This window comes from Varanus komodoensis, unplaced genomic scaffold (assembly GCF_004798865.1).
Source record: "Varanus komodoensis strain SLA01 unplaced genomic scaffold, ASM479886v1 scaffold2, whole genome shotgun sequence".
Classification (NCBI taxonomy): domain Eukaryota; kingdom Metazoa; phylum Chordata; class Lepidosauria; order Squamata; family Varanidae; genus Varanus; species Varanus komodoensis.
This window is the reverse complement of record NW_025335568.1, coordinates 2,660,974-2,687,450: the sequence shown is the minus strand read 5'-3', so window position 1 is coordinate 2,687,450 and position 26,477 is coordinate 2,660,974. Positions and strand designations below refer to the sequence as shown.

Below are 26,477 nucleotides of genomic sequence, written 5' to 3'. Positions count from 1 at the left end.
AAAGCCCACCCAGGGACTTTGGGCCACCAAATGGAGCAGGCTTGGTGCCAAACGCTGGCCATCGTGGTGCATTGAAAAAAATGTTTTCTTTCGGCCCTTCGGGGCTGATCTGGGAGCCCAGCGCACGAGCAGCCTACCCCGTTTCACAGCCCGTTGGCGGCTGTTCAGGAAGTCAGCACCTTCCGGGGCTACGCGGGACCATTCGGTTTTTCTGTCCTGGAAAAGGTGCAGGGCGGCCTCCGGGGACACGTCATCCCTCAACGCTTGGGCGGAATTATTTGAGGCACAGGTGGGGCGATCGATGAAATGACCCCAGCAGGACACTATTCAGGGCAGGGAAAGGGCCGGAGGACTGAGAAAAGGAGTCTAGCGCTGCCGTCAGGGTAGGAGCAGTTTTATTCTCTTCCACAAACTCTTCGGACTCTGCAAATGTGTGGCGGGGTCGGTAGGCTCCGGGTGCAGGTACGCCGGAGATGCACTCACGGGCCCACCCTAAGATTTCTGTCACATGCACCCCGGGCACACCTCGGCCTCTTTCAGGCACGAACCGTCACTCCAGAAGGGGGCTCCAGTTTCTTGCTTCGGGGGTGATGCGGTGTAGCAGGGATGTGGCCAAAAGGAACCAGCAGTGAGGAGGGGAGGCAGCTTCAAACCTGTGCTCCCCAGTCCAGCAGGGTGGAGAGAAAAGGGCTGGATGCTGTTGACCTACAAGTGGGAAAGATTAGAGGGGCACCGGGACATGTGTGGTCCCTGCGGGTGGTCTTGAAGGCACCGGAGGAAGAGCAAATGGGCAGAAAACGCGGAAGGCTGAAGAGGAAGCAATGGAGGGACGGGCTGCCGATTTCTGATTCTAGCAAAAACTGCTCAGCACAAGCACACACACATCAGATCGGGGCTGTGGAGGGAAAAGAGGGCCGACTCTTTTCCTGGGCCCTTTCCGCACCATGGACTACCTCCTTGTGGAGCGCCTGAGCTCTCGCTGCAGCTGGCCTGCCCCTTCGCACAAGGTCCTGCCCTGGGCAAGGCTGCAGTGCTGTGAGGAGGGGCTGCGAGGCCGGGGAAGTGGGAGAGATCATTTCTTCCCAATCTGCGCCTTGGCGTGGTTGAGCTTGGCGGTGACCGTGGCGTCCGTGCACTTGGACAGGATGAGATTCATCTCGCTCTCGCTTTTGCGCTCGATGGCGGCGTCAGCAGCCTGGGACAGGTCCCTGGTGTCGAAGTGGGAAGAGAGGGGAAATGCAAGTAAAGGCCGAGCCTGGGCGCCAGCAGACGCTCGCGGTGTGCTGTGCACCAAGCTTGGCCAGCCTGATGCCCTCCAGAGGTGCCGGGCACAAGTCCGGGTATTCCCAGCCGTCCCCTTGGCAGCTGGGAAGGGGAATGTGGGACAGTGCTGTCCAGGTTGTGGAAGCATTACTTAGAAGGTGGTTGTCCCACTGAAGCCAGCTTCCAGCCCATCTTCTAGTTCCTCAACAGGGACTAGCATCCTGATTCGACTTCTCCAGCCCCTCCAATGCCCACAAAGGCCCCCCACTCCATACCATCCTCTTTGCAACATTAACTGCACATGGAGCAGGGCCTTTCTACTGCTTTTCCCGCTTCTCGGAGTGATATGCTACCACCTCGGAACATGCCGTGTGGGTGCCAAAGCTGCCCCTGTGCTTTGAGCCTACGGCTTCCCCCGTGGCCAGGGCCCCCACAGAACCATGTGGGGAATGCTGACCAAAGGGGGCCCGAAGTGCCCCATGGGAAGGGAGATCCCCACTAGCAGCCCAAGGTCAGCCTCTTGCAGGAGGCTGTGAAACGTACCCCACCAAGAGGAAGGCCTTCACCCTCTGTTCTGGGGCCACGCGGGTGGCAAACTTCTTGGCCTCGTGGCGGTTGTGGTGCTTCATGGCGATCTCAACAAAAGGCTGCGGGAGAAAAGGATGGTGCCCCCGGCACACTTACATGCGCGGCACAGAACGCAGGGATTCACCCCAGAGCAGGCGCGGGAAAGAGGCTGCCCCCCAGTTTCCTTCGCACCTGTACCATGACCTCCTCTCTCCTGTGTGTGTACCTAGAAAAAGTGTGTGTGTGTGTGGGGGGGGGGATTCTGGACCCACTGCATTGCCCTCAGAGCCAAAAAGGTTGCCCACCTGGCTTTAAATAGCTAGCCTGAAGTTCTGCATGGTTTCAGCTTCATTTCATGTCATTTATTACATTTCTAGCCTATCCAACGGCCTAAATTCTCTGGGCAGTTTAGAAAGATTAAAGCCTTAATGATAAATTACACAAACCAATACACACAAGCAGCTAAGCTGACAGCACAGAGAGAAGCGGCTGACAACATTTGGGATGCAGGTGTATAAATTAAAACATGCTTGGACTTCTAATCTTGAAGAAATAGAAAAGCAAAGGCGGGGGGGTTGCTGCGGAAAGGAAACGAGACACACGGCCTTCTCAGAAACGGCTCCATGGCCCAAGCAATCCCAACACATGGTGCAGAGCCGGCCCGGCTGGCTACAGGTGCTCCGCAAGGCCAGACTCCGGGCAGCAGGTCTTACCAGGTATCCAATGGGAGACTTCTTCAATTTGGAGAACTTCTCCAGCTCCTCCCAGTTTCCCGTCTCAGCCAGGGCGCTGATCTTCAGCCACCAGAAGCTGTCAAAGGAGGAACATGCGGAGCCAGGCTAAGAAATGGCAGCATCTTGGGAGCCTGGCGAGGGCTGGACTCCAGCTCCCCACGCACGTGGGTCAACGCCACTGCCCAGGCCTGACCTAAAGACGCGCTGGAGTGCCTGGGCCATCCTGTCACCAGCATAGACCTCACACCTGTAATTCCTCACAATAAGAGGCGGGTGCAACTCCAGGTTGCAGATGCCTTCAGTTTCCAAGGAACAAGCAGAATTCAGCCCAAATGCCTGGTCTGGGACACGATCGTAGTGTATTTTAAGAGAAACAGAGCATTTGGTTGCAATTATCTTCACGAACCTCATAATAAAACAGTAGCAATGGCCTCAGCACAGAAGAAAACGAGCACTTTAAAAAAATGAAGGAAATGGGTTTGTATCACCTGTCATCTGGGACTGCTCCTCTCAGAGAAAGGGCGAGTCGAGGGAGACGTCTCAGAGGTATGCAAAATTCGCCAGGGTACGCGTGTGGGGGAAGGCATTCTTCTCCCCCTTCCATAACACCGGAACCCAAAGGGGTCATTCCATGAAACCAAATGGTGGGAAGTCCAAGACAGATCAAAGGAGCTCCTCCTTCACACAGTGCACAGCCAAAGGAATTTGCTTCCAGGAGGTGTGGAGATGGCTGCCCAGGTGGATGCCCTGGGAACGGCCGCTAGGCCTAAACGCTCCCCCGTCCCCAAGGCAGGGGTCCTGGGCACGCCAGGCACCGGGGAAAAGAGCCGGCGTTCCTCAAAAGCCCCAGACCTTTTTCCTGGCAAAGCGTTCTTTTTTGACTCAAAAGCACAAAGCACCCAGAATGAGCCTCTGAGCATGCACAGAGTAATTTGTTGAATCCAATCCAGTCATCCCCTCCTTGTGAGCAAGCCTGGGCCCATCCCTTGGGGGCAGGTCCTTCAGGAACCGAGCGGCCTCCTCGCCATGGGCCACTCCTCCGGCTGGGCTGCCCTCCTCTGCTGGCGACGCCACGGGGTCAAGAGCCATGCCCGCCTCACCTGAGCCCGAGAAGCCCCTGGCTCCAAGTTCCCTTCCGCCAACTGCACCTCTTGTGGGTGTTGCTCTACGGGAGACCGACGGGCAATGGGCCCATCCTCACCGTGGAGCCGCCGGCCCCCCGCCGGCCCGTTGGTCCCTTTCAGAGCCCACCTCCGGCCTTGGGGGCCGCCACGTGGGGGCCGCCACGGCCACATGGCCTGCACCACAGCCGCAGGCACAGTCTCACCGTTTGTCGGGGATTTTGAAGTCCCGGTACAGCTGCTCGGCTCGCTTGTGGTTCCCCTCCAGGATGAGGTTGTAGACGGTGTCGTGGAGGGAGAGGTCCAGGTACGGCTTGTCCACGTCGTCTTGCAGGCGGCGCTGCACACGGAGCAGCTTGATCTGGTCTTCGGTGGCCTGGAGAGCAGGAGGCAGGGAAGGGGAGGCTGCAGGCGGGGCGGCGGGGGGCCGCTGGGCCAAAGCCGGGGCGAAATCCAGCACTGCCTGATTCCCCCGAGCCTGCCTTTGGCGGGTGTTCTGGCTCCTGTGCATTTTTTGCATCCTAAAAAAGGCTGGTCCTTAGCCCTTGCCCTTTTGCCCCCACCCCCCCATCACCATCCCCCAAAAGGCTGATCCGAAGGTGGAATTCAGCCCTTGGACAAAAGAGGTCCAATTCGGCTGAAGGACGCGGCTTCAGGATTGCAGGCCCTTCCAGGAGAGCGCTGCGGGGACATGCTGGGGCAAAGTGGAAGGATGCAGATCCCAAGACAGAGGAAAGCGGGCGGCAGGGGGCTTCTGGGCCCCAGCGCAGAGCAGAAGTGCCCTCGGAGCAGCTGGGTGCGCGCACAAAGCTTCCTCAAAGAGCTGAAGGCAGAGCCGTGGGAAACGGAGAGTGGGGCCCGCAGAGGTCGCCTCTTTGCCTCTGGCAGGCTGGGCACGGGCCCTGGGACCACCGGGACCCCTGCGTCTTCTCCTCGGCAGCCAGGGTCACCCACGGCCGAACGGAGGGTCTCTGCCTCACACGGGGGCTCGCTCTTCCGCGAGTGCAGCTCCACAGTCAATCCAAATGGAGCCACTACCAGGCCGGGACTTGACTGTTGCGTGTTTTTCTTGGCGTTTCTGCAGGCCAGCCTTCCCTAACTGGACCAGCCCCAGGGGCCTTCCGTCGGGGTTCCCAGAGACTACGGGCTGTGAGAATGGGAGCCCAGCACAGCTGGGTCAGGCTGTTTGGCACGCCAAGCCCCGGCTCAAGGCAGAAGGACCCCCCACAAGTCCCCGGAAACAAAGCCCACCCTCACGCCCAAGTCGGGAGGGAACAGCCGCACCTGGCTGCTCCTGACCAAAGCGGCAAAGCATCGCCAGCATCAGAGGACCAAGCCCAGAACTCCCTAGAGGGAGAACCGTGTTTTAATACAAGCCTCGTATTTTCTGCATGTTGCTCGGAGCCCCTTTCCCCCAAGAGCGTGGCCCCGGCTCGACAGGAGGCAAGAGCTCAGCGCAGGCCCGTGGAAAGCAGGGGCCCGAAAGAAATCCAGAATCGGGGCATCATCAGAGTTGCCAGACAAGGCAGCCCCCGCAGTTGCCCCAGACGAACCAGAGGCAAGAGGCGACGTGGGCACGGGGACAGTGATGGCCCCAGGGCAGGGAGACGCCCGCGAGCTCACCTTGGCCGCAAACTCGTTCTTGGCCTTGTAATACTCATCGACAGCGTTCTGCAGGCTGGACACACGGCCCTCGATCTTCTAGGAGGCGAGAAGGTGGAATCTGGGTTTGTGAGTGTCACCTGGGGCCATCCTGGAACTGGGTTTTCTTTTCTTCCCCCAAGAGAAGCAGGAAGGGACTGTGTATCCTGCAAAGCTGGGATGCACAACCTCTGGCCCAGGTGCTGAATCCCATCTGCTTGGGGTCTGTGTGTGTGTGTGTGGGTGTGTGTGGTGTGGGGGGGTCCAGGCTGCCCCAGGCCACATCCCCTTCCCCTGCCTGCACTCTCCACCTGACAATCTCTGGGTGGTGCCCCGGCTTTTGTGCAGTTTTTCCTCCATTCGGAAAGGCCAGCATGCATCTCCCAGGGTGTTTGCTGCTGCCAGTGAAAGCGTGAAGACGTGATACGCTGCCGTTTGGCCTCACCAAGCACTGAAACGTAGCCCTGGAGTTTCTCCAAAACGGATCCAGTCCAAGCTGAATCAGGTTTGACACCCCCACCAACCCCCACACCCCAAATGCTACGCCGGGCCATTTTCTGAAATTTCATCAGGCCGTCAGCAGGTTCACATGCGTTCCTGCCCTTCACAACCCTAAGGGCTAGAAACTTGGTGGGTTCTTGAAATCAGTGCAAAAGGTTCTGCCAGAGGTTTTAATTTCTTGGGTGTGGGCCATGCAAGCATGCAATGAGCACGGCCCTGCCGGCTCCCCATCGTGCCGCTCCGGATCTGCCAAGTCCCATGGCCTCTGCTTCCCATCACTCCCCAAGCGCCCACCTTCTCGGTGACGTAGCTGGAGCGAACGTGGAAGTTGCCCAGCTCCTGATGATCGTCGTCTTGGTTGTAGAGGTCTTTGAGTGTGTCCAGCTCCTGGTGCTTGCAGAACTGCGGGATCAGCAATCCAATCATTAAGGGAGAACAAGCCCCGGAAGGAGTTCATGCCCACCTTGGTGGGAACATTTGGGGAGAAAGCACTGACATGATGTGGAAAATGCTTTAGATTCCAGTTTCAGCGGCTTGACCTTGAGTGGCAGGGCGCTTACAATATGCTATTTCTTCTGTCCCTGTGTTTGCAGGTGTCCAATTAAGGGCCCTACACTGTTCCAAAAAGAACAGCCAGGATGTGGCAAGAGCATCCCCGGGTGTCTGGCCCTTGGGGCGGGCATTCTGGCAGGGAATGGCTGGGTTCGGCAACCCCGTGGCTCCTTTGGCCAGAACGCAGGAGCCAACAGGCTCGGCAGGGCATCAGGAAGACCCAGTTCAGATCTTGCCTCTGCAGCGATCTGAGCAACGGGCCTTTGGCCAGGTGTTCCCTTTCAGCCTCAGTCTCCACATCTGGAGCATGGGGATAACTAGGTGGCCTTAGCACAGAGCGACTGTTGGATGGAGCATGCCAAGGACCAGAAAGACCCGCTATGGAAATGCTCAGCACTACTTCCAGCTGCACAAGCTCCTTTTCACACCCTGAACAGGAGAATGTCTGCAAGAGTGTCTTCACAGACCGAGTGCCCTGCAGTTGTTCATCAGATGTATATCCCACTTTCGTTCTTTCCCTTTAAGCACTCAAAGTGGCTTACACCATTCTCTTCCTCCTGCTCGCAATCTTATCTCCACAACAACCCCGTGAGGTAGGCTGGGCTGAGAGTCTGTGACTGGCCCAGAGTCACCCAGTGGGCTCCATGGCTGAGCAGGGACCAGAACCCAGATTGCCTGAGTCCCAGTCCTGTGCTCTTAACCACTACACAACACTGCCTCTCATTCTGCCTCTCCTGCTCTCAGTATTATGCCCACAACAACAACCCTGTGAAGTAGGCTGGGCCGAGAGTCACCCAGCTGGCTCCATGGCTGAGCGGGGACCAGAACCCGGATCATCTGAGTCCCAGTCCCGTGCTCTCCGGTGCACCAGGCCTATAACTCCCTGCATTCTTCACCACCAGCTATGCAGGCCAAGGCTGATGGGAGCTGTAATCCAAAACATCTGAAGGGTGCCAGAGATCAGGGTCAAGCATCGACGCCCTCCTGACATTTTAGACAGCAACTCCCATCAGCCCCAAACCTGGGTGGCCAATGGCCAGTGGCGATGGGAGCCGTAATCCAAAACATCTGGAGGGCACCAGCTGCAGGGGGGGGTGGCAAGCCCGGCAAGGCTGCTCATCCACGGCTGCTTTTCGGAGGCCGTTCCCAACCCTGCCGGCACCAGAGACGTCCTCGCCCAAGGCAGCCGTTGCCCCAGCGAGTCTCTCTTCAGGCGCTGCTTTCGCTGCACCAGTCGCACCACGAATGAGCGGCAACTGATCCGCGCTCTGGGAGCCGTGCAAAATCGCCCCCTTTCTTTGCGCCAAATCCTCCCCTCTCGCGGCGGCTTCTTAATCTCACGGCAGAGCCGGGGTTTTCGGGTCTGGCGCTTCAAGCACACACCTGCACACACCCTTGGCCTAGAGGGAAGCGCACGGTCCAGAGACTCACCTGGCGGTAGAGACCCAAGGCCACCGGCTGGATCTGCAAGGTCATGAAGAAGGCCCCGCGGTTGAGCTCGTTCTTCAGGTGCAGGACGACCGTATAAACTGGGCAGGGGGAAAGCCGCGGGAAAGATGGTGAGTAACGGGATGCCTTCTTTGCTTTTTATTATTGGCTAGAGAAACGGGACTTCGCATAGAGTTAAATATGTTTTTAAAGTTATCATCAATGGAAAAAGAAGGGTGTGGGAGCTGACCCAGCAGGCTCCATGTTTTTCGGGATGGATGTTGTTTGTGGTGTTTTGTTTGTTTTTAGGATTATAATTTCAAATAAAACTTATTTAAAAAACAACAACGGGATGCCTTCTTTGGGACTACAACTCGCCCCACCATGGCCAGCTAACGGGGATCGTGAGAGCTGCTGCTCATTGATTTTTTCCTGAGACATTTTGACAGGACAAAACAGAAAGAGGAAAAGAGCTAGATAAATGCGAACACGCCAGTTTCAGTGCATGCCTATGTAACACGTCTCTTACACGTGTGTCCTAAGAATTATATATAAACATTGACCAAAGCAGACCAAATATCCAGATAAGAATCCGTTTGCTGGCAGGACGTGAACCCCACTCATTCGAATGCTGAAAGTCCTGCAAGAAATTCAATCCATCACATTGAAGGAGGCAAGTGTTTATTCTTCCGATGTTTCAGTATCAGGGTTTTAAGTCTCGAAAGGAGTATTGATTAATTTCCACGAATCGAGAAAGCAATCTTTTAAAATGTTTACATCATGTTCCAATAGTAAGTTTATCCATGTAAGTGGCCAGGGCGACTTAATTTATACTGTTAATTTATATTATTTTATGGAAGTTTGTTTATGGATGTGAGCCGCCCCGAGGCTTCAGCGAATGGGGTGGCATAGAAGTCTCATTCATTCATACATACATACATACATACATACATACATACATACATACATGTCTCCTCCCTGGAAGAGGCAGCAATTGGACCTCGCTAGACCATATGCTTAAAGACGCATTAGCAGCGTTTCGTTGTTGCCTCGTGCCATTAAGTCTCCTCCGGGGAGTACGGTTCCATACAGCCTAGTTCCACCTTGGCCAAGGGTGAAGGGCCACATCCACCGGTCCCCCAACAGTTTGGCTGCTCCCCCTTACGATCCCCTGGGGAATCAGGGCAAACGCTCCTAGCCAGCTGCTGAGAAACAAGGAAGGGGGCAGAGGCCAGGCTGCGGGGGCTGTGGACGGTGCCTCATCAGTGACCCCTCGGGTGTCGTTTTGTGAAGCTCGGGCTCCTCCCCACGCCAGCCGGAGCAGCTCCGCCTCCCGCAGGGGCACGCAGCCAGATGCCAGCGGGAGAGGAGCCCCCTTACCCAGGTCGGTGTCTCCACTCTCGATCGCCTTGCTCAAGGCCAGCTGGCTCCTCTTCATCTTCAGCAGCAGGGGGACCTGCTCGCCCGACCGGGGCTCGTACTCCAGCAGCTGCAAGCAAGCAAGCAAGCAAGCAAGCACAGTGCAGCGCCCTCTGCAGCGGCCGTGAATGCCCTCGCGGCCACGACCCGGGGGCCCGCCTTGTGCCAGAGGCACCATCGGGCTCACACGCAGCCGAGAGGCCACACTGGCTTCCACGGTGCCGAACCTACGCGGGAGAAGTTGACCTGGGTGCAGCACGGGGCGGGTCTGCTCTGGTGCAACTGGGAGGGAGGGACGTGTTGTCCTCTGAGACCCCTGGCAAGAAGTGAGGCCACCCACCACCCAGAGCCAAACCGGGGTGCAGCACTTCGGGCAGCTGGGCCAAACCCGCCTCCCCGGGACCCCGGCATCCCCTTCCGGGCCCCGACCCCTTTCCCCAGCCATGCACCGTGGTCGGTGCCCCCCTTTCATGCCTCTCCCCCTTCCGCCAGAGCTCACGGAGTGGCAGTGAGAGCTTGACGTGCCGGCACTGCTGGTCCTGCCTGTGCGCCTCCACCCCTGCCCACCGCTTCCCCCAGGGGAGATCTGGCCCCAGCCAAGGAGCTGCGCCCCGCTCCAGGCCACGGGGCGGCCGAGCCGCAGGCCTCTGCCCTGCTCCCCTCGCACCTTGATGGCCAGCTCCGGCCGGCCGCAGTCGTACGCCCGGGCAGCGATCTCCGAGTAAGAGATGCCCGGCGTGTCGCCCAGCTTCTGGTTGATGGCTTGGGCCACTTCCTCATCGGACTTGTCCTTCTGCTGTACCTGGGAATCAATGGTTGGGAAGTCTGGGTATGTCGGCCGAATCCCCTGCTCCGAGCAAGCTGGCTGGTTGACCCACCCTGCACTCTTGCTTTAATTGGCGGTGGGCTGGTGGCACGTTCTGGGGGTCCCTTTGAGGGGCCCTGATGTACAAAGGCAGCCTAAAGGCTTGGAGCCAAATAGTGAGGCAAGCCAGCGAGAGAGGCACGCAACGCTTCTGTGAGCCAGGATGGGAGGAAAGCGCTCCGGCCTTCTCTGATCAGAGAACCTCTCTTTCGGCTCCTACCTTGTAACAGGCCCAGTGGGCCAAGATCCTGCTGATACCCTGGAACTCGGAGAGGCGCAGGTACTCGGAGATCTTGATGGCGATGGGGTACAGCCTCCGCAGAACCAACCTAAGGCAGAACAGTCCACTTGTCTAGAGGAGACGCCTGCTGGGGGGGGTTGGGGGGGGGGGGGGGAACGGGTCTGCGGACACCTGCTGTCTGAGCATCCCTCTCCGGGGCCAGTCGCTCTCCAGTTCCACCAGCTCTTCTGGTGTCTTCAGCCCCAGTAAGGAGACACTTTCCCCATCATGCCCTGCTCTGGTGTTTCCTGGGGAGCATCAGCTGGGCTGCCAGACCCCAAAACTGGGCTAGATCAGAGTTTCAGCCCAAGCTGCTCTCGTGCTCCATCGGCTCCCGGAACCTGACTCTGGAGGAAATCCTCACATCCTGCCCAGACCCCTGGGCCTCAGCGGCTAGGGCTAGGCAACGCTGGGACATCAGCCCTGAAGACTCAGCCCCCCGGCGAACCCGCTGGGCGACCTTCAGCCCCTCCCCGCTCGTCCCCAGCCGCCCAGGAGCCTTCACGGCTGCAGCAGCATCGGGGCCACACCCCACGCAGACAAGAGGCCACACAAGGCCCGCCTGCTGCAGGGCGCCTTCCACCTCGACCCTTCCGTGATTCCTCCTCCTTGCAAGGGAAGCTGCCCAGAGCAGCCAGCGCTGCACCGTCCTGTGCGCCAGGAAGCAAAGCCGCGACCGGGGCAGCTGCAGAAGGGGCAGCTCCCGCCCAGGGGCTCCCGGTGCATCACTGCTGGCCAGCTCCTTGCCTCGGCCTTCCGGCACTGCTGAGCCGGCTGGACGGCGCCCCTTCGCTCCAGCAGCCTCGCCGGGCAGCAAATCGGAGCCTCGTGCCTCCGCTCCAGCAGGAATGCAACGTCCAGGAAGAGTGCCTCATGCGATCCGGGGCCACCTCACTGGATCCTAAGGCCAACAGGCCATCGACCCATAGCAGGGGCGGGAAACACGTGGCCCTCCAGATAGGGTCCGCATCAGGGCCCCCTCCCTCCCTCCCCGCCCGCACGGGCTCTGCTGGCGGGGGCTGATGCCAGGCGCTCCCTCGGCTTCTAAGCCCCCACCCAGAGCAATGGAAGCAACCCAGCATCCGGCCTGCTGGCCTAGGGTCACGTGAAACTTTCTAGAACAGGGGCAGGGGCCCAATCCAGCCCGTATGGGGTTGCCCTGCTCCCTGACCCACAGTGCCCTGCCTTCCACAGACCTCCCGCTCCCCACGCTCTAAGCAGCCCCCGTGCCCCCTCGCCAGGCTTACCTGCCAGCAACCAAGCTAAAATATCGCTTTCCTTGGTACTCTGGGCACGCCCCATGGCAGGTGGCCCCAGGTGCTTCCCCAAAATTTGGCCGCCCTGCAGAAACAGACTTAGCACCCCCCGCCCCATGCTGAACAGTCCAAACCAGGCAGGGGCCGGGGAGGAAAGAGGGCCTCACCTGTCCAGCAAGACTTGTGTGGTCAGCTGTCGGTACCTGCAGGACCCGTCAAGGCCAAACCACACACAGGACAGGTGTGCCGAGCCGACCTGTCCCAGCACATCAGGCCCACAATTTCTCAGGCAGTAAGTATGCGGGAAGCCGGGAAGCTGCCCTACTCCTGGGTTGGGGGGCAGATCCCCTCTCCTCCCCATCCAGCATCGTTTCCCAGGTCTGCACTCCAAGCTCGCTTTCTAAATGCTCAACCTGACATGCAATGCTTCCTAGAAGAAAAAGGGGGCAGCTTCAAAAGCCCCCTTCTGAGATGCTCCCTGCTAGTCTCCAAGAAGGTTTTCTGCTGGTGCAGCCCAGAAATCCTTCCAGAAGGTGGGGAGCCCATTCCCGATGAGGCCCAAGCACCTGCTGATGTAACAATAAGGCGAGGCCAAAAATTCTCACTGCCGCAGCCTCCCCAAGCCGGTGCCCTCCCGGTGTGCTGGGCTACAGCCCCGCCACTGAGTGAAAGAGAAAAGCATTCTCAGGTGCCTGAAGAAATGTTCTATTTGGCTCAATCCATTTTGGAAAACTAATTTTTCTTTCGTCGGGGCATCTTATTTTTCTTCAGATCCTGAAACAGAGATATCTGAGAAAAAAGACTCCCGAGGAAGGAGAAAAGTTTGCTCAAATATATTGGGCAATATGGGCCTTTTCTGCAGACACCTGAAAACTTTTGTCTTTCATCTGATGACACAGCAGCACCTTTTGCTTCCTGATCATCTCCAGCCAACGCCAAGCTACTTGTGGGGAGCCTGCATTGGTTACCGGGCTGTCTGCAAAGTGCTGGTCTTAACTGGTATCTGTGGACTGGATTATTTGGGGAGCAGCATACACCCTGGCAAGCCTCGAAAACCCTCCTCTCGCGCTCACCCTTAAGACCGATCAGGCTGGCAAGTTCTAGGGACAGGGTCTTCTCAGGGGTGGGCCCCTCTTTCGACCTCCCTTAGCTCGGTTCAGCTCAGAGCTGCCTTCCCCAGCCTCGGAGGCCCTCCAGATGCGTCAGACTGCAACTCCCTGCTAGCTGGGGATGATGGCAGCTGCAGTCCAAATGCACCTGAAGGGCACCAGGTGCGCCATCCACGATGGAAAAAGGCACGCTTCTCATCCCGGATCTGCATGCGCTCGGGAAGAGCTGCGCAAGGGAAGCCGGGGACCCCGGGGTAATTGCCCACAGGCGGCAAGGGTCTGGCCCACAGGGCAATTCCAATCCGCCACCCTGCTTTATTTTTGAAAAAGGATACTGGTCGAAGGTGAGGGGGATCGCAATCTGGTAGTCGCGGATGGCGTTGAGCACCCGGAGCTTCCTGCAGGTGTCCACAAAGCCCTCGGGGGAGAATTTGTCGATGAAGCATTTCCCAAAGGAGGCCGCCTAGCAAGACCGGGGGCAAGAGAGAGCCTAAGTTTTGTTTTGAATGCAGGTGTCTAGACCTTAAGGTGGCAGAATGTGCTGGAAAGTCTGCAAGCCAGGCTTCACCAGTATATGACAGAAAATGTATGTTATTTAAGTTTATGTATGTAAAAGAAGTACATGCTATCGCCTCGGCATTTTTCCAAGTATTCCAATAAAAAATTCTACATAATAGTTAAGGCACACAATGGGGCATTTTTTCTGCCTAAACTTGCCTAGGATTGTGCTCTAAAGGTAATTTAATTTTTCCCATTAATTAACAGGAAGAATTTTTAAAGTTTTGCTGTTTACAGAGAGCAAGCTTGTAAGCCGTCCTGAGACATTTGTAGGGGACGGGTTAGAAAAGATTTTAATACATAAATAAAATAAAGTAAAATAAAGGTGCTAAATGAAGTCCCTCCAGGCACCAGAATATTTCCCATGCAAATTGATGTTTCTTCTCTATGCAGATGACCCGATCAAAATTAACCTAATTTGCACTGGAAACGTTTCGGATCCAAACTGGTTTTTCCTACGCGGATGCTGCAATATGCAATGCAAATTAGTCTAATTTTCATGGACAAATATTCTGGAACATGTTCCCGTTCATGATCCCTAGCTGGAGATCAGTCTGGGGGAGGTTTGAGCCCAGGACTTGGCTCCACCTCGCAGATTCTTTTACAGGAAGACTCCAGCCCATTGGAGCACCAGAAAAAATCATCCGGATGGCAGCCGGTGATGAGCAGAGTCTCCTGGGGCTCGGTTCTGGGACCAATTCTGTTCAACCTTCTTATCAATGACCTGGAGGACGGGCTGGCCAGTCTGCTGACCAGATTTGCAGACGATACCTAAGTGGGCGCAGTGGCCACAAGCGAGGAGCAGGCACTCCAGATCCAAAGCAATCTGGCAGAGCATGCAAGTGGGCAGTATAGATCTAGCAATACAGACAAGCACAAGGTCCTGCACTTGGGACACAGAAGTAGGTGCCACAGGTACAAGATGGGGGGCAAGTGGCTGGAGAGCAGCACTTGTGGAAGGGACCTCAGGGTGCTGGTCGACTGCAGGCTGAACATGAGCCGGCAGTGTGATGCGGTGGCTAAAAAGCCAAACACCACCCTTGGATGCACAGCCAGAAGCGTGGCTTCCAGATCTAGGGAGGTGTTGGAACCGCTGTACATGACTCTGGTGTGCATCTGGTTCTGGGTCCACATTGTAGGGGAGACAGAGCTGGGTTAGAATCGGTCCAGCGCAGGGTCACAAGGATGGCAGCTGGGCTGGGAGGGATGGCCTACAAAGAGAGATTGAGGGAACGGGAGAAGAGGAGACTCCGAGGGAATCCTTTAGCGACCTAGAGGTATGTGAGGGGATGTCATGAGGAGGAGGGCCATGACTTGTCCTCCCCTGCAGTGGAGGGCAGGATGCGCTCCAGTGGGGCGAAGCGCAAGGAGCCAGGCTTCAGGCTGGATGTCTGGAAGCACTTCCTGATGGTTAGGACCCCGAGGGTGTGGAGTGGGCTTCCGAGGGAGGTGGTGGAGGTTCAAGGAAAGACTGGACAACCACCTGTTGGGAGTACGCGAGCAGGGCCAGCAGGAGCCGGGGGCAGCCCAGAGGCCCGGGAGGCCCCTTCCGGCTCGCGGTTTCTCCGAATCCCTACCTGGAAGCGGCCACTGCTCCTTACCCGGAGAAGAGCCTTCTGGATTTGGGGCTCGTGCTCGTGACTGGCGGCTGCGATGCACTGCTCCACGGCCTCCGGAAGGAGCTTCTGGTCCTTGATCTCACGCAGGTACTCATCGGCTTTCTGGCTCTCTTTCTGGAGAGAAAGGGAGCGGTGGCGAAGAGGAGTTTAAGGCCTGCGTTTTGAATGAAGTTAGTCCCTCCTCCCTCACATCCCCTCCGATCAGCAGCTGTGGCCAAGCCCAGCCCCGCCACTCCGCCCAGCGGCCCCCTGGCGGGGCCCCACATCCCATCCGACATGTGGAGCCACAATCCCCGCATGATCCGAGGAGCAAAACCACCAGCCCCCATCTGACGGCTTTCCACGGATGGGTGCTGGACAGCATGGATTTTCCAAGGATGGGCGGGAGTTATTTTTTTCAGCCAGTGATAAAACGCTGCATCACCAGCATCATCGTGGGAGAGAATAACCACACACACTATAGAAAGCAGCGATGCGAAGTGAAGCCGCAATATTGGGCCGCCGAGAGGCAGGTGTTATTCATCTGTATTTAAATATCTGCTAGGTTGCTAGTAACCCCTGATTGCCGTTGCCCTGCCGCCCCCACCCCCCGCACCTGGTCAGTCCCATTCTGAATTTGCCCAAACTGGTGCCATCGCTGCATCTTGGGTCTGGGATTCCTGAAGGAGCGCCTTCTCCCCTATGTGCCCTCCCACCCCTTGAGAACTGAGGTGGAGGTCCTTCTCTGGGAGACCTCCTTGAAAGAGATCAGGAGGGGGCTACCTGGAAGAGGGCCTTCTCTGTGGTGGCCCCCCGACTGAGGAACAAGCTCCCCAGAGAGGTCCGCCTGGCGCCAACGCTTCTTTCCTTTCGGCGCCAGGCGAAAACCTTTTTATTCTCCCACTATTTTAATTGCTAATCTGTCTTAATCTGTGGTTTTACACCTATCCTACTCTTCCTTTTATCTGCATTCTATTTCATCGTTGCTGGAAGCCATCCTGAGACATTTGTGATGGGACGGTATACCAACATTTTAAATCAATGAAGAAATCAATCCATATGAGGAGGGGCATTGCACAGCTCGCCCCACCCGTACGACGGCAGCCTTTGCTCGGTCTGTCTCCAACCTCCCACCCACCCACCCGTCCGCCTGCTTCGCAGGATGATCCACTGGAGTCGCGCATCGTCAGCGAGAGAGCGAGAGCGGCCTCGCCCTCCCCTTCTCCCAAGAGGCCCGTGGGGCGACTCCCCTGCCGCCCCTTCCTCGCCATCCTCCACCGCTCACCCCGCTTTACCTCATACTCCTTCTGCGCCTCCAGCAGCAAAGCCCCGGGGGCCATGGAGGCGATCTTGAAGATCTCCTGGCTGGCCTCTGGAAAAGGAAGGGAGAGTGGGGAAGCGGACCGGGGAGCCGCGTGGTCCTGCTCCGCGAAAGGAGGGCGCGCCCAGTCCTCCCTGTCCGCGGACCTGCCCGGCAGGCGCACCTGGGATCTCATGAAGGAATTCGTGGCTGGAACGGGAGAAGATCCGCACGCCGTCCAGCTCGGGCACAAGGTACGAATCCTCATCCAGAGGGTACCTGCGGTTGGCATTAAGGAACGCAGGACCTGCTGACCAGAAGGACCGCGAGGACGGCAGAGGGCGGACGTCTCCTTCGCTGGCATCCTGCCGAGGAAAGCTCCGGAACGGGGCGCTGAGCTTCTCCAGCCCAGCGATCGGAGGGACTGGAGGAAAAGGGGGCGAGGCCGACGGCCAAAGGGCCCAGGGCCACAGTACGACGCCCCGTCTCCTTGTGGGTAGCCAGAGGCATTTCGACCTTTCAGGGCGGTGGGAGAAAAGCAGGCAAAAGCCGGGAAGCTGCCGGGCGGCCAGCGTGGTGTGGGGGTTGGAGGGTGGGACTGGGGACTCAGGAGACCTGGGTTCGAAACCCACTTGGCCATGAAGCTCGCAGGGTGGCATTAAGCCAGGCCCAGGCTCTCCGCCCAGCCTACCTTGCAAGGTTGTTGTTGTGAGAGGAGGAGGAGCTGCCCGGAGAGCCTTGCAAGGAAAAAGGCAGGATGTAAGTAAATAAATTGGTGGTCAAGAGAAGCCGGAGGGCTGGGCTGGGGCCTCGGACGGGCTCACTGCATGCTCCGGAAAACATGTCAGGGGGAGGACCTGCACAATGGTTAGGAAATGGCCCACTAATTGGGGCGGGGGAGGCCAGGGAAGGAGGTGCTGGGGCTGAGGGGGCCCCAGAGGGCCCACCTGGGATGCCTGCCGGGCAGGCTCCGGCCCCAGGCCTGAGGCTCTCCAGCCCTGGTGGAGACAAGGGGGGCCCCACGGCTGCACTCGCGGGAGGGCTCCTGCCAGGTGCCGCGCGGCACGCTGCCGATCACGACGGGTGTGCGAGACGCTCCTGGGGTTCGCCCTGGGGAATCGCCGCTCTAGGCAAACCTGCCCCGCCGCCCCCTCCCCACAAGCGCTTCGGCCAAGGATACTGAATGCTCTGGTCGCCGTCCCCAGCCACGAGGAGGCGCCGCTCCCACGCCAGCACCAGGGCGCGCTGCTTGCTCCGGGGCCGGGTGCACCTGCCGTGCCGAGAGACGCGTGCCGTGAGGAGCTGCTGTCGGCCCCCAAAGCTGCTGCACAGCTGCCTTCCCCACCCCGCTCTCTGCGCGTGCACAAGCGCCTCCGGAGCCTGGCCACCCCCTCCTTCACAAGCATGATGTGAGCCTTACTCCATACAATCCTGCCTGTCATCTAGGATCATCGACGGAGGCCCTCCTGTAGGATCCTCTCCCTGGGGGGTCACGGGGGAGGTGGCGAGAAGCAGGGCCTTTTCAGTGGTGGTGCCCCAACCGTGGAGCGCCCGCCACCGGAGTTCCGCCAGGTACCCACTTTACCGAGTTTTGGTGCCTGATGAAAACGTGGCTTTTTCAACATGCCTACGGCACGACTTAAACCACCTGTACCGATGGCACTGGTTTTAATTTATTCATTTTATTCATTTGCATTTTTGCCTGATTGGATTAGTGTGATCTGTCTTGTTTATTTATTATTATTATTATTATTATTATTATTAGAACATTTCTATGCCGCCCCTTGCCGAAGCCTCATATTTTAATATTTTAACTGTACATTTAATATTTTAACTGTACTGTTTAATGTTATCATGGACATTTCTAATTTGATGGCCACCCAGAGAGAGCATGATCGGAAGCTTCTATACAAACCAACCAATCAATCAACGTGGAGATTTGCCCGCATTACTTTTTGTCTTCGGGGGCTGGCAAAGCGCACCGGCAGGTTCCCCAGATCAGGTGTCTTCAGGAGGGCTGGCTGGGATCCTGGGAGAGGTAGCCAAGCTACCTGGAAGGCACCTGCTGGGAGGACCTGCCGTAGCGAGAGCCTCACGCTTCTTTCAGGACTAGGGACCGTCCGCCAGGCAGTGGCCGACAGGTGTGCTCACCGCCCGCAACCGTGCGGGCCTTGAAGCAAATTCCACATACCGGGTTATATATGTTTATAGCGCATCATGTTGCGCTTGAGGTTTTAAGTGTTTCAAACTGCCCAGAGAGCTTTGGCTATTGCACCACACAGAATTGTGATCAATCAATGCAAAACAACATCATCTCTCCCTCCTTCCCTCTCAAACAGACACACACACACGATATTCAAACTTTGGGCAAACTGCCCCCTCCTCAACCAACCCCCCTGAAGAGCAGTGGGTTTGGCACAACTTGCTCTTGCCCCCTCCAGATCTGAGCTGAAATTTAGCCCCCTCTCAGGCTCAAGGGAGGTTTGGACTTTGTCGAAGGTGCCCCTCCCTCTCCCGGACCCCCCAGGAGAGAAGCGCCCACGGAGGCGGCTCAGGAGGACTCACCAGGCCATCTGCTTGGGTGGTGTGCGAAACTCACAGCTGAACTCCCCCAGCTTTTCCTGCAGGAAGGCAGGGGGGGCGCGTCAACGGGGAGGGGGCTGCGATGGGTCGATCACCCGGCCAAGGGACCCTCCGTGCCCGGGCCACGTGCAGGGAAGGGCCGGCGGTGCGAGGCAGCGAGCATGGCTCCCATGCAAAGGGCCCCTTCAGTCCCATCCCACCTATGGCCAACAGTCAGTGGGGGGGGGGGCACCGGAGAGTCACCGCCAGCCTCCACAGACCAGGCTTTTCCAACCTGGTGGACTACCGCTCCCAGAATCCCTGACGACTGGCCGCGTTAGCTGGGGCTGGAGGGAGCGGTGGTCCCAAACTGCTGGGGACCAGGCCTTGGCTAGACCCTCTCCTTCCTCACCCAAACGACCTGGAGGAGGACGGAGCAGGGCAGAGGGACGCCTGCCTTCCTTGGACCATGACTCCCAGCAGCCTCGGCCATGCAGGCAGATGGGCCAGGTTAGCTCTGGCTCTGCGGTCTCCCTGGGCAGTCACGCTGCTGCTCCCCCCTTGGGCTCACCCTGAGCCTGCAGCTTTCCAGGCAGACAGAAGCTCCAGCCTTTCCAAGCCAAAGGTACCTGCTGGAGCATTTTCTGCTAAGCTCCAAGCCCTGCCAGACACATTTGCCCCCCAGAAGTGGGACTCCCCCACCTGGGCAGTTCCAGTTAGTTCACTCTGCTAAAACGGAGCTCCCAAACCTACCCCGGGAAGAGCACCTGGAGAGCACCTGGTCGGGGAAGGCTAGTGTAGACAGCACTCAGCGGACCAAGCATCTAACCCTGCGATGTGACTCTGCTAACCTTGGGAGTGCAGGAAGCAGCAGTGGGCACAGAAGCTCAGCTTTCCTTGACAACCAGGGGAGCAAGTTCCTAGTCCTCAAGGTTGCAAACACTGGCTGTGCGCTCCAAAGCCAGAGGGATGGGTGAGGCCTTTTCCAAGAGCTGGGAGAGACTATACAGTGCCCTGCCCGCCTCCTTACCACTGCCGTCACCCGATTAGCAAAACTTTTCCAGCCCTTGGCTCCTTTCACTACCTGAGCCCCGGATCTGGTGCTCACCTTCAAGTGGGACCTCCCCATCCAGACATAGCCGGTTTCGGTGAAGAGGGCCAGGTAGCGGTAGTTGAAAGACACCGCCATCTGCAGGCAGGAGCCAGGAAGCGGACTCAGTCCAGGCAGGGTCTGAAAACAGAGAGCCGACTAGCAATTCTTCCCGGCCATTTCCATTTTCCAGGGAGGCCATCGGGTCCATCCCCCTGCTGTTGCAGGACACCAAGCCACACCCTCCCACTCAGGTGGCTGTCCAATTTCGCCCTGAATGTCCCCAGTGTAGGAGAGCCCCCCACCCCTCCAGGCAGCCGGTTCCCCTGTCCTATTGCTCTGACCGTGAGGAAGCTCTTCCTGATGTCCGGCTTGAATCTGGGTTGTCACAACTCGGATTATGGTTTATTCAAACTCATGGTTTGTTGCCCCACCCAAGGTTTGTACGGCAGGTGACTGAAAGAGCCACAGTTTGTTGCCTCAGCCCCCCGGCCATTCCCTCCCCGTTTCCAATTGCTGTTGCAGCACTTTTTGAGCACGCTTGCCCACCCCCTCCGTACCCCACGGAACAACGCACCATCAGTCCTAATTGCTGGGTTAACATGAGACAACCCCCCATGGCTTAAAGAATCCGGAGTTCACAAACCAACAGCATACCACAGGCTCTCTTCCCGGGTTGGTTGTTGCTAATTACCCAACTCCCTGAGGGAAGCCAGCTTCACAGAACACAACCGCCCACAATTTAACAACCCCTGCCGTGGGTTAGTGTTAAGTGTGAATCCGGGCGCTGACTTTCAAGGCTCATCGTGGGCTATTCGACCCAGCTTCAGTGCCAGGCTGCATACGTAACCCCTCATCCAGAAGGGCAGCTGTGCTACCCCACAGGGTGGCAACTCAACAGGGGCTAAAGAACCCCCAAAGGGCCACCATGCTGTGGCAAAAGCCCCAGAGTCTCATGGCTGGTCTGCATAAGCTACGCTTGGAGACCGTTTTGGCTACGAGCGGGATCCAAATCCTGCAGACTATGGGATCCAAAATAAACTCCTCCTTTGCAGGGAATTGGCCTGGATAAGCATGAGAGGACTGCTCCCTGCCCAGCTCTCCCAAGGCCACCCAGGGCCGCACGGGAGTTCAAGATTCCCCACGTAGCCCAGGCCTGACCCACACACCACTGGGGAGCAAGCGGTGCTGTCCAGAAGGTAGAGGTCTGGCCCCACAGCCAGGAGGATGACGCCCACTCTGTCCTGGCTCAGGACCGTCCAGCAGGATGGCGGTTTCTGAAGACCTGCCAGAGGGAGGGAGATGCGGAGATCACGGTTAAGGCTCCTGCCAGCAGGCCAACCAGAGGAGCACAAGAAGAAAGTTGAATCTGACCACGCAAGGAGCAAGGACTGCATGGGACTCAGCAGAGGGCTGTGGTGGGTCACCCCCCGCCCCCAAATTCCAGAGTCCGCGCCTTGAGCCAGCACTGGAATAACAAGAGAGCAGACTGCGCCAGCCCTCGCGGCCTCGCGGTTTAAAAACTCTGCAATCAGGACGTCCAGCAGCATGCTGTTGGATTTTTAAAGGAAGAAAAGACTGGCCATGTGTGGAATGGAAGCCAGCCGAGCAACCGGAAGCACACAGGTGAAGCCGGGAGGGGGGAGGGGGGAGAATTACCTGGCACTTCGGGCAGCCTGCGGATCTTCAGGTCAGCCGTGTTCATGACCATGGTGAAGCGGTGTGCCCCCGTCAGGACGGCCAGGCCCGTGCCGCACTCGGTGTGGAACACCTTGGCCTCCAGGACGTGGTTCTGCAGCACCTCCTGGGGGACGAAGGGGGGCCGGTCAAGCAGGGGGCATCACAGAGGGACGATCGGGGAGACCGAGCCCCGGTACAGAACCCAGCCGAGAGAAAGGCAGCTTGCCAGACAAGCACAGCTCAAGCAAACCCCCGTCTAATACGCAATGATTGTGACGCCCAGCTGATGTTATCCTGGGCGAAGCAGGGCAGCCTCCCACAGCCCAGCGCTCTCTGGAAGTGTGGGACTACGGCGCCCGTCATCCCCAGCACAGCGAGAGGCTGACGGGGCAAAGCTGCTGCAGAAAGCACCCGTACTGCTGAAAACCGCCCAAAGAGCTTCAGTTACGGGGTGGCAGAGAAATGAAAAGAGCAATTACTATGAATAATACTAAAATAGACCGCTGCATGTGTGGCTGTTTTTATCATTTCTGTGCACTCCTGTGGATGCATTTGTGGCCCCCACGTGGCCAGGGGGCCGGACCACCCTTCTCGGCTGCACCCCCCATGCCTCGGGCTGAAGGGGCTCCCCTCGCCCTGCACGCTATTGCAAACTGCCCTGGAAAGTCTCTTCCTCCTACAAAGGGGATGGCAGAAGCAGTGACACGTCCACATGGAACCAGGAGAGCAAACTGGGGGCAGAAGCCGACCCACCTTTCAGTGCCCGGGTGACCTGACTAAAAGCCCCGGTTTGTTTTGGTGATTTCAGGAGATCCCTCTGTCCCATGAGGGCTAGTTGCGTGTGTTAGCTTTCAGACAAAAGCCCATGTTCTACAGAAGGTCCCATTTCCACCTGACACTCAATCCCTGCATTTGGCTGACGGCCAAAGGGCAAGAACCGGGTGGGCAGCTTTTGGTCCCTCAGATGGTTCGGCCTACACCTTCCGTCGCCCCACACTTGGCCGTGCCGGCTAAGGCACAGGGGAGTCGTAGGCCAAAGCATCCGGAGGGCCCCACATGGCTGTTCCCAGAGCAGGTCCCACCGACGGCCACCAGTCACTTACGTTGCCCAAGCTGAAGCAGCGCTTGAACTCGCAGAAGAGGGTGTAGACGAGGACCGAGCCATCCTCCTGGATGCAGAGCAAGTCCTCGCTGGCCGTCCAGCCCAGCTGCACCACCGCGGAGTTCTTCCACTGCAGGCGGGGACAAAAGCGCGCACTCACGCTCGCCACGCGGAGCTTCCTGGCTCAAGCACACCACGACTGACCGCGGCACGCTCCTCACCATCAGTCCCCGAGGGCAGTCATCAGCGACGCCTCGCCCAGCTCTCTCTCTGCTCAGGCATCTCCGGCTGGGTCCCTCCAGATGTGCCGGGCCTGCAACTCCCAGCGTGCACGCACCCAACACATCTGCCGCCCCCCGAGATCGGCGGCAGAGGCCCTTCTCCGGGAGCCCTCCGTGAAAGATATCAGGAGGGCAAGTACCCGGACGAGGGCCTTCTCTGCGGTGGCGCCCAACCTATGGAATGCGCTCCCCAGAGAGGTCCGCCTGGCGCCGTCGTTATTTGTTTTTCAGTGCCAGGCCAAGACCTTTTTATTTAAACATTATTTTAATCGTTAAATTTATTGATTGATTTTATACCTTCCCGGGATGCGTTTTTTAATGTAATTGTATAGTATTTATTTATATTGGAAGCCACCCTGAGGCTTTTGCGAATGGGGCAGCATACAAGTGTTCCAAATAAATAAATAAATCTGGAGGGTGCCAGGTTGGGGAAGCCAAGAGCAACCTCCCTGGAACTTTTCTTGTTTGGCACAATGACACACGGGAAGGACACACTGCTTGCCTCTCTCTCTCTCTCTCTCTCTCTCTCTCTCTCTCTCTCTCTCTCTGTGTGTGTGTGTGTGTGTGTGTGTGTGTGTGTGTGTGTGTGTGTGTAAATGCTGCTAAAATGAGACCATGCACTTTAGAGAATCACAGGCAGCTGTGCGTTGGGAGAAGGAGCTTGTAGGTCATCCGGTCCCCTCTCCTGGAAGGCCCTTGAATGAACCCACGTCGTACATTGTGCCGGGCTTGGAACTTCACTCACCAGGCAGCTGGCCAGGAGGACCCCAGAGGCAGAATAAATTTCAAGAAGTGGCCGTGAACTGGGCGATTTCTCTTTCCTGGTTTTCAGTAAAGCTAAAAGAGGAAGAGGAAAAATTTGCAAGAAACCAAGTTGCCACTTAGTCCTTTGCCTGTGTCTGTCTGTCTGTCTATTAGATTTTTCTCCTGCCCCATAGCCAGAACAGCTCTCTGGGTGGGTCACCTATACAACAATGTAATAATAGCAGCGTACATAAAAAAACAAACCCATAACATCACAGATCAAACACAAAAGCCCCCATCACAATAAAGTCACATACTAACCATAGCTCTTAAACTATTAAAAACCATTAAAAGGCACGGTAGCACCAAGATGTAATAAATAACATACGATCTTTAAAATTGCCTAACGGTTAAAATGTTGCATGAATCAAAAGGTCTTTGCCCAGCACCAAAAAGAAGAGAGAGGTACTGCCAGGCTCGCTTTGGGGAGCAGACTCCAGATGTGGGGTGCCATGGCTGAGAAGGCCTTTCTCCTCATTTCCTCCAGAGGAGTCTCTCTGAGAAGGACTTCCGCTGATGACTTGTGGGTCCATGGGAAGAGGGGCCTCAAGCCATTCGAGGTTTTAAATATTAACACTTTGAATTGGGCCCAGGTTTCAACGGCTAAGCAGTGAAGCTGATAAAAAGGACTGGTGTTATACGCTCGTATCGGCCAGTCCTCACCAACCCAAGTTTCTGGACCGTTTTCAAAGGTAGCCCAACACAGAGAGCATTGCAAGAACCCTAGCAAGAGGCTACCAGAGCATGGATTACTGCTGCAAAGCTCTGCCTGCATTTATGTGTTTGTTTATTTTATAAGGGAGAATGCACACAGAGCTGCCGCCTGACCCCTCCGCCCCGGCAAAAGGGCACCGGAAAACGTCAGCATCAGGGGGCAAGTCAGGCTGTGGCTCCACTGGGCCCAACATGCTGGCTATCTACACACAGGGAAGTTTTGCTCGCCCTGTGTGGAATGCTGACTGGGGATGATGGGATCTGCAGCCCAACATGGCAGAATGGAAGCCGGTTCGGGAGGGCTGCTGTTCGGGGAACGATGGACTCCGTGCATGCGCTGGGGGTTGCATCGGGTTGCTTGCACTTCATGGCTGGTGAGGGCTATCGGTGAGAGCCGGCTGCTGGGCGGGGGTGGGGGGGTTGCTGGTCCTTGGGGATCTGGTGGGGCACCCATCCCTTCGCACCGCCTCCGTTTCAGTTCAGCGAGAGAGCAGGGCAGGGCAGACACCCTGCCTGCTCCGTTTACCTCTCTGGGGTTGCTGGCAGGGCGCTTGGGCCCCAACGGGGGTCCTCAGAAGCCCCAGGCCCGGGAAAAAAGTGGCTCTCCTGCCTGATGACCCAAGCTGCCTCTTGGCCCTTCTCCTGCAGAGCAGCAGGGCCTCCTGGCGGGGGCGGTCCGGCCATGAGACAGAGGTGGGTGGGCGCCTCAGGCGGCAGAGGAGGGGCGTCGCAGCACCATGCTGGCCGGGCGCTGGGGCCAGCCTGCCCCGAGACCCCAAAGCGGCCCTGGGGGAGGATGCTTCCCCTTTGCTGCTGTGCAAGAAAGCTGCCCTTTGCACGCAGAAAGGAGGGCCATCTTGTACTCGGCCTTAGGCCACCCTGGGGTCCAAGCAGCGACTCACTTATGCAGGCTATTTATATTCCACCCTTCCTCCAAGGATCCTTGGGCAGCACCTGCAATCCCTCAAACCCCGCCCCAAGCTGGGATAAAGTGGGAGGCTAGTCCTCATGGGTTTTGGCAAAGTCATCCCCACGCCAACCACTGGTGCCAGGACCAGGAAGGCGAAACAGGCAACCCCTCCAGCGTCTCCAGGAAGTCAAGCGGCTTCTTGTCTCACCGATGGGGCCACCGTAGGGGGCGGCAGCAACCAAGCAGTCCCGCAGGTCCTCCTTCAGTTTCCAGCCCATGCTGTACAGATCAAGCTTCCTGCAGAGAGAAAGGGGAAGTAGCAGATCCAGGGTTAGAGACATGCTGAGAGGCAGTGTGGTGCAGTGGTTGGATTCTTGGGCTGGGACTCGGGCGATCTGGGTTTGCATCCTCACTTGGCCACACAGCTCCCTGGGTGGCTCTGGTCCTGGGATCCTCCACCTAACCTGCCTCACAGGGTGGTTGTTGTGAGGACGGGCGAGACCGTGGCGAGCCGCCCTGCGTTTCCTGCAAGGGAAAGGGGGGGGCTATGGATCCAGTAAGTCCATGAAGAGCCGCCACAGTCCCACCCGCGATAGAGGCGCCGGCGCCGGCCTACCTTGCAGGGCAGTCGTTCGGGTGGCGGAGGGAGAGTACGGCGCTTGGCCTGAGCACGTGCAAATGTTTTGCCTTGCGGGGCGGGGGGCTCGCCAAGCCGCGCTGCGAGGGCGCCTTTTTGCAGAGGGGCGAGTGGGGCGGGGGAGAGGGCTGTTACGGGGAGGGGGGGAGAGGAGGCGAGGGTGCCGCGGGGGGCGGAAGCGGCCGCGGGGCCTGGGGGCTCCTTTGGGGGCAGGGGCTACGCAGGGAGGGCCCGGCCCCCGGCGAGCGGGGCGACGCCGGAGCAAGGGGCAGCTCACTGACCGGTAATAGGCCGCCTCCCCCAGCGGGTCCCAGTTGGCCGTGTAGCAGTCCATGGTGGGGGCCCTCCTGCCCAGCCGGCCTCCTCCTCCTCCTCCTGCTGCTGCTGCTGCTGCTGCTGCCGCTGCCGCTACCGCCGGCGCTTCCGCCCTTACCGCCCGGCCCGGGAAAGCGGGCGGCGCGAGGCGGCGGCCGCCATCTTGCGTGAGGGCAGAGGCTGCCCCCCC

At 58.0% G+C, this 26,477-nt stretch overlaps 1 protein-coding gene across 2 annotated transcripts; it reads right to left on the bottom strand.

The window, feature by feature from the left end:
- Positions 1–378: 378 nt before the first annotated feature.
- On the bottom strand, positions 379–26,375 carry VPS16 (VPS16 core subunit of CORVET and HOPS complexes). Of its 2 annotated transcripts, XM_044428802.1 has the most exons (24): positions 26,254–26,375; positions 25,544–25,632; positions 23,653–23,744; positions 22,628–22,756; positions 21,504–21,648; positions 21,014–21,129; positions 19,863–19,985; positions 18,758–18,813; positions 17,373–17,462; positions 16,377–16,471; positions 16,188–16,264; positions 14,896–15,027; positions 13,072–13,199; positions 11,795–11,830; positions 10,312–10,420; positions 9,894–10,028; positions 9,188–9,296; positions 7,811–7,908; positions 6,122–6,229; positions 5,309–5,386; positions 3,892–4,061; positions 2,544–2,640; positions 1,807–1,910; positions 379–1,208 (listed from the first exon to the last, which is right to left on the bottom strand). In XM_044428802.1, exons 1-24 carry the CDS (start codon positions 26,304–26,306, stop codon positions 1,073–1,075), a joined length of 2,505 nt encoding a protein of 834 aa, XP_044284737.1. In that variant the 5' UTR covers positions 26,307–26,375; the 3' UTR covers positions 379–1,072. The 2 variants fall into 2 exon arrangements, with proteins under 2 accessions (XP_044284737.1, XP_044284736.1); XM_044428801.1 differs by having other exon boundaries at positions 9,188–10,028.
- Positions 26,376–26,477: the final 102 nt, after the last annotated feature.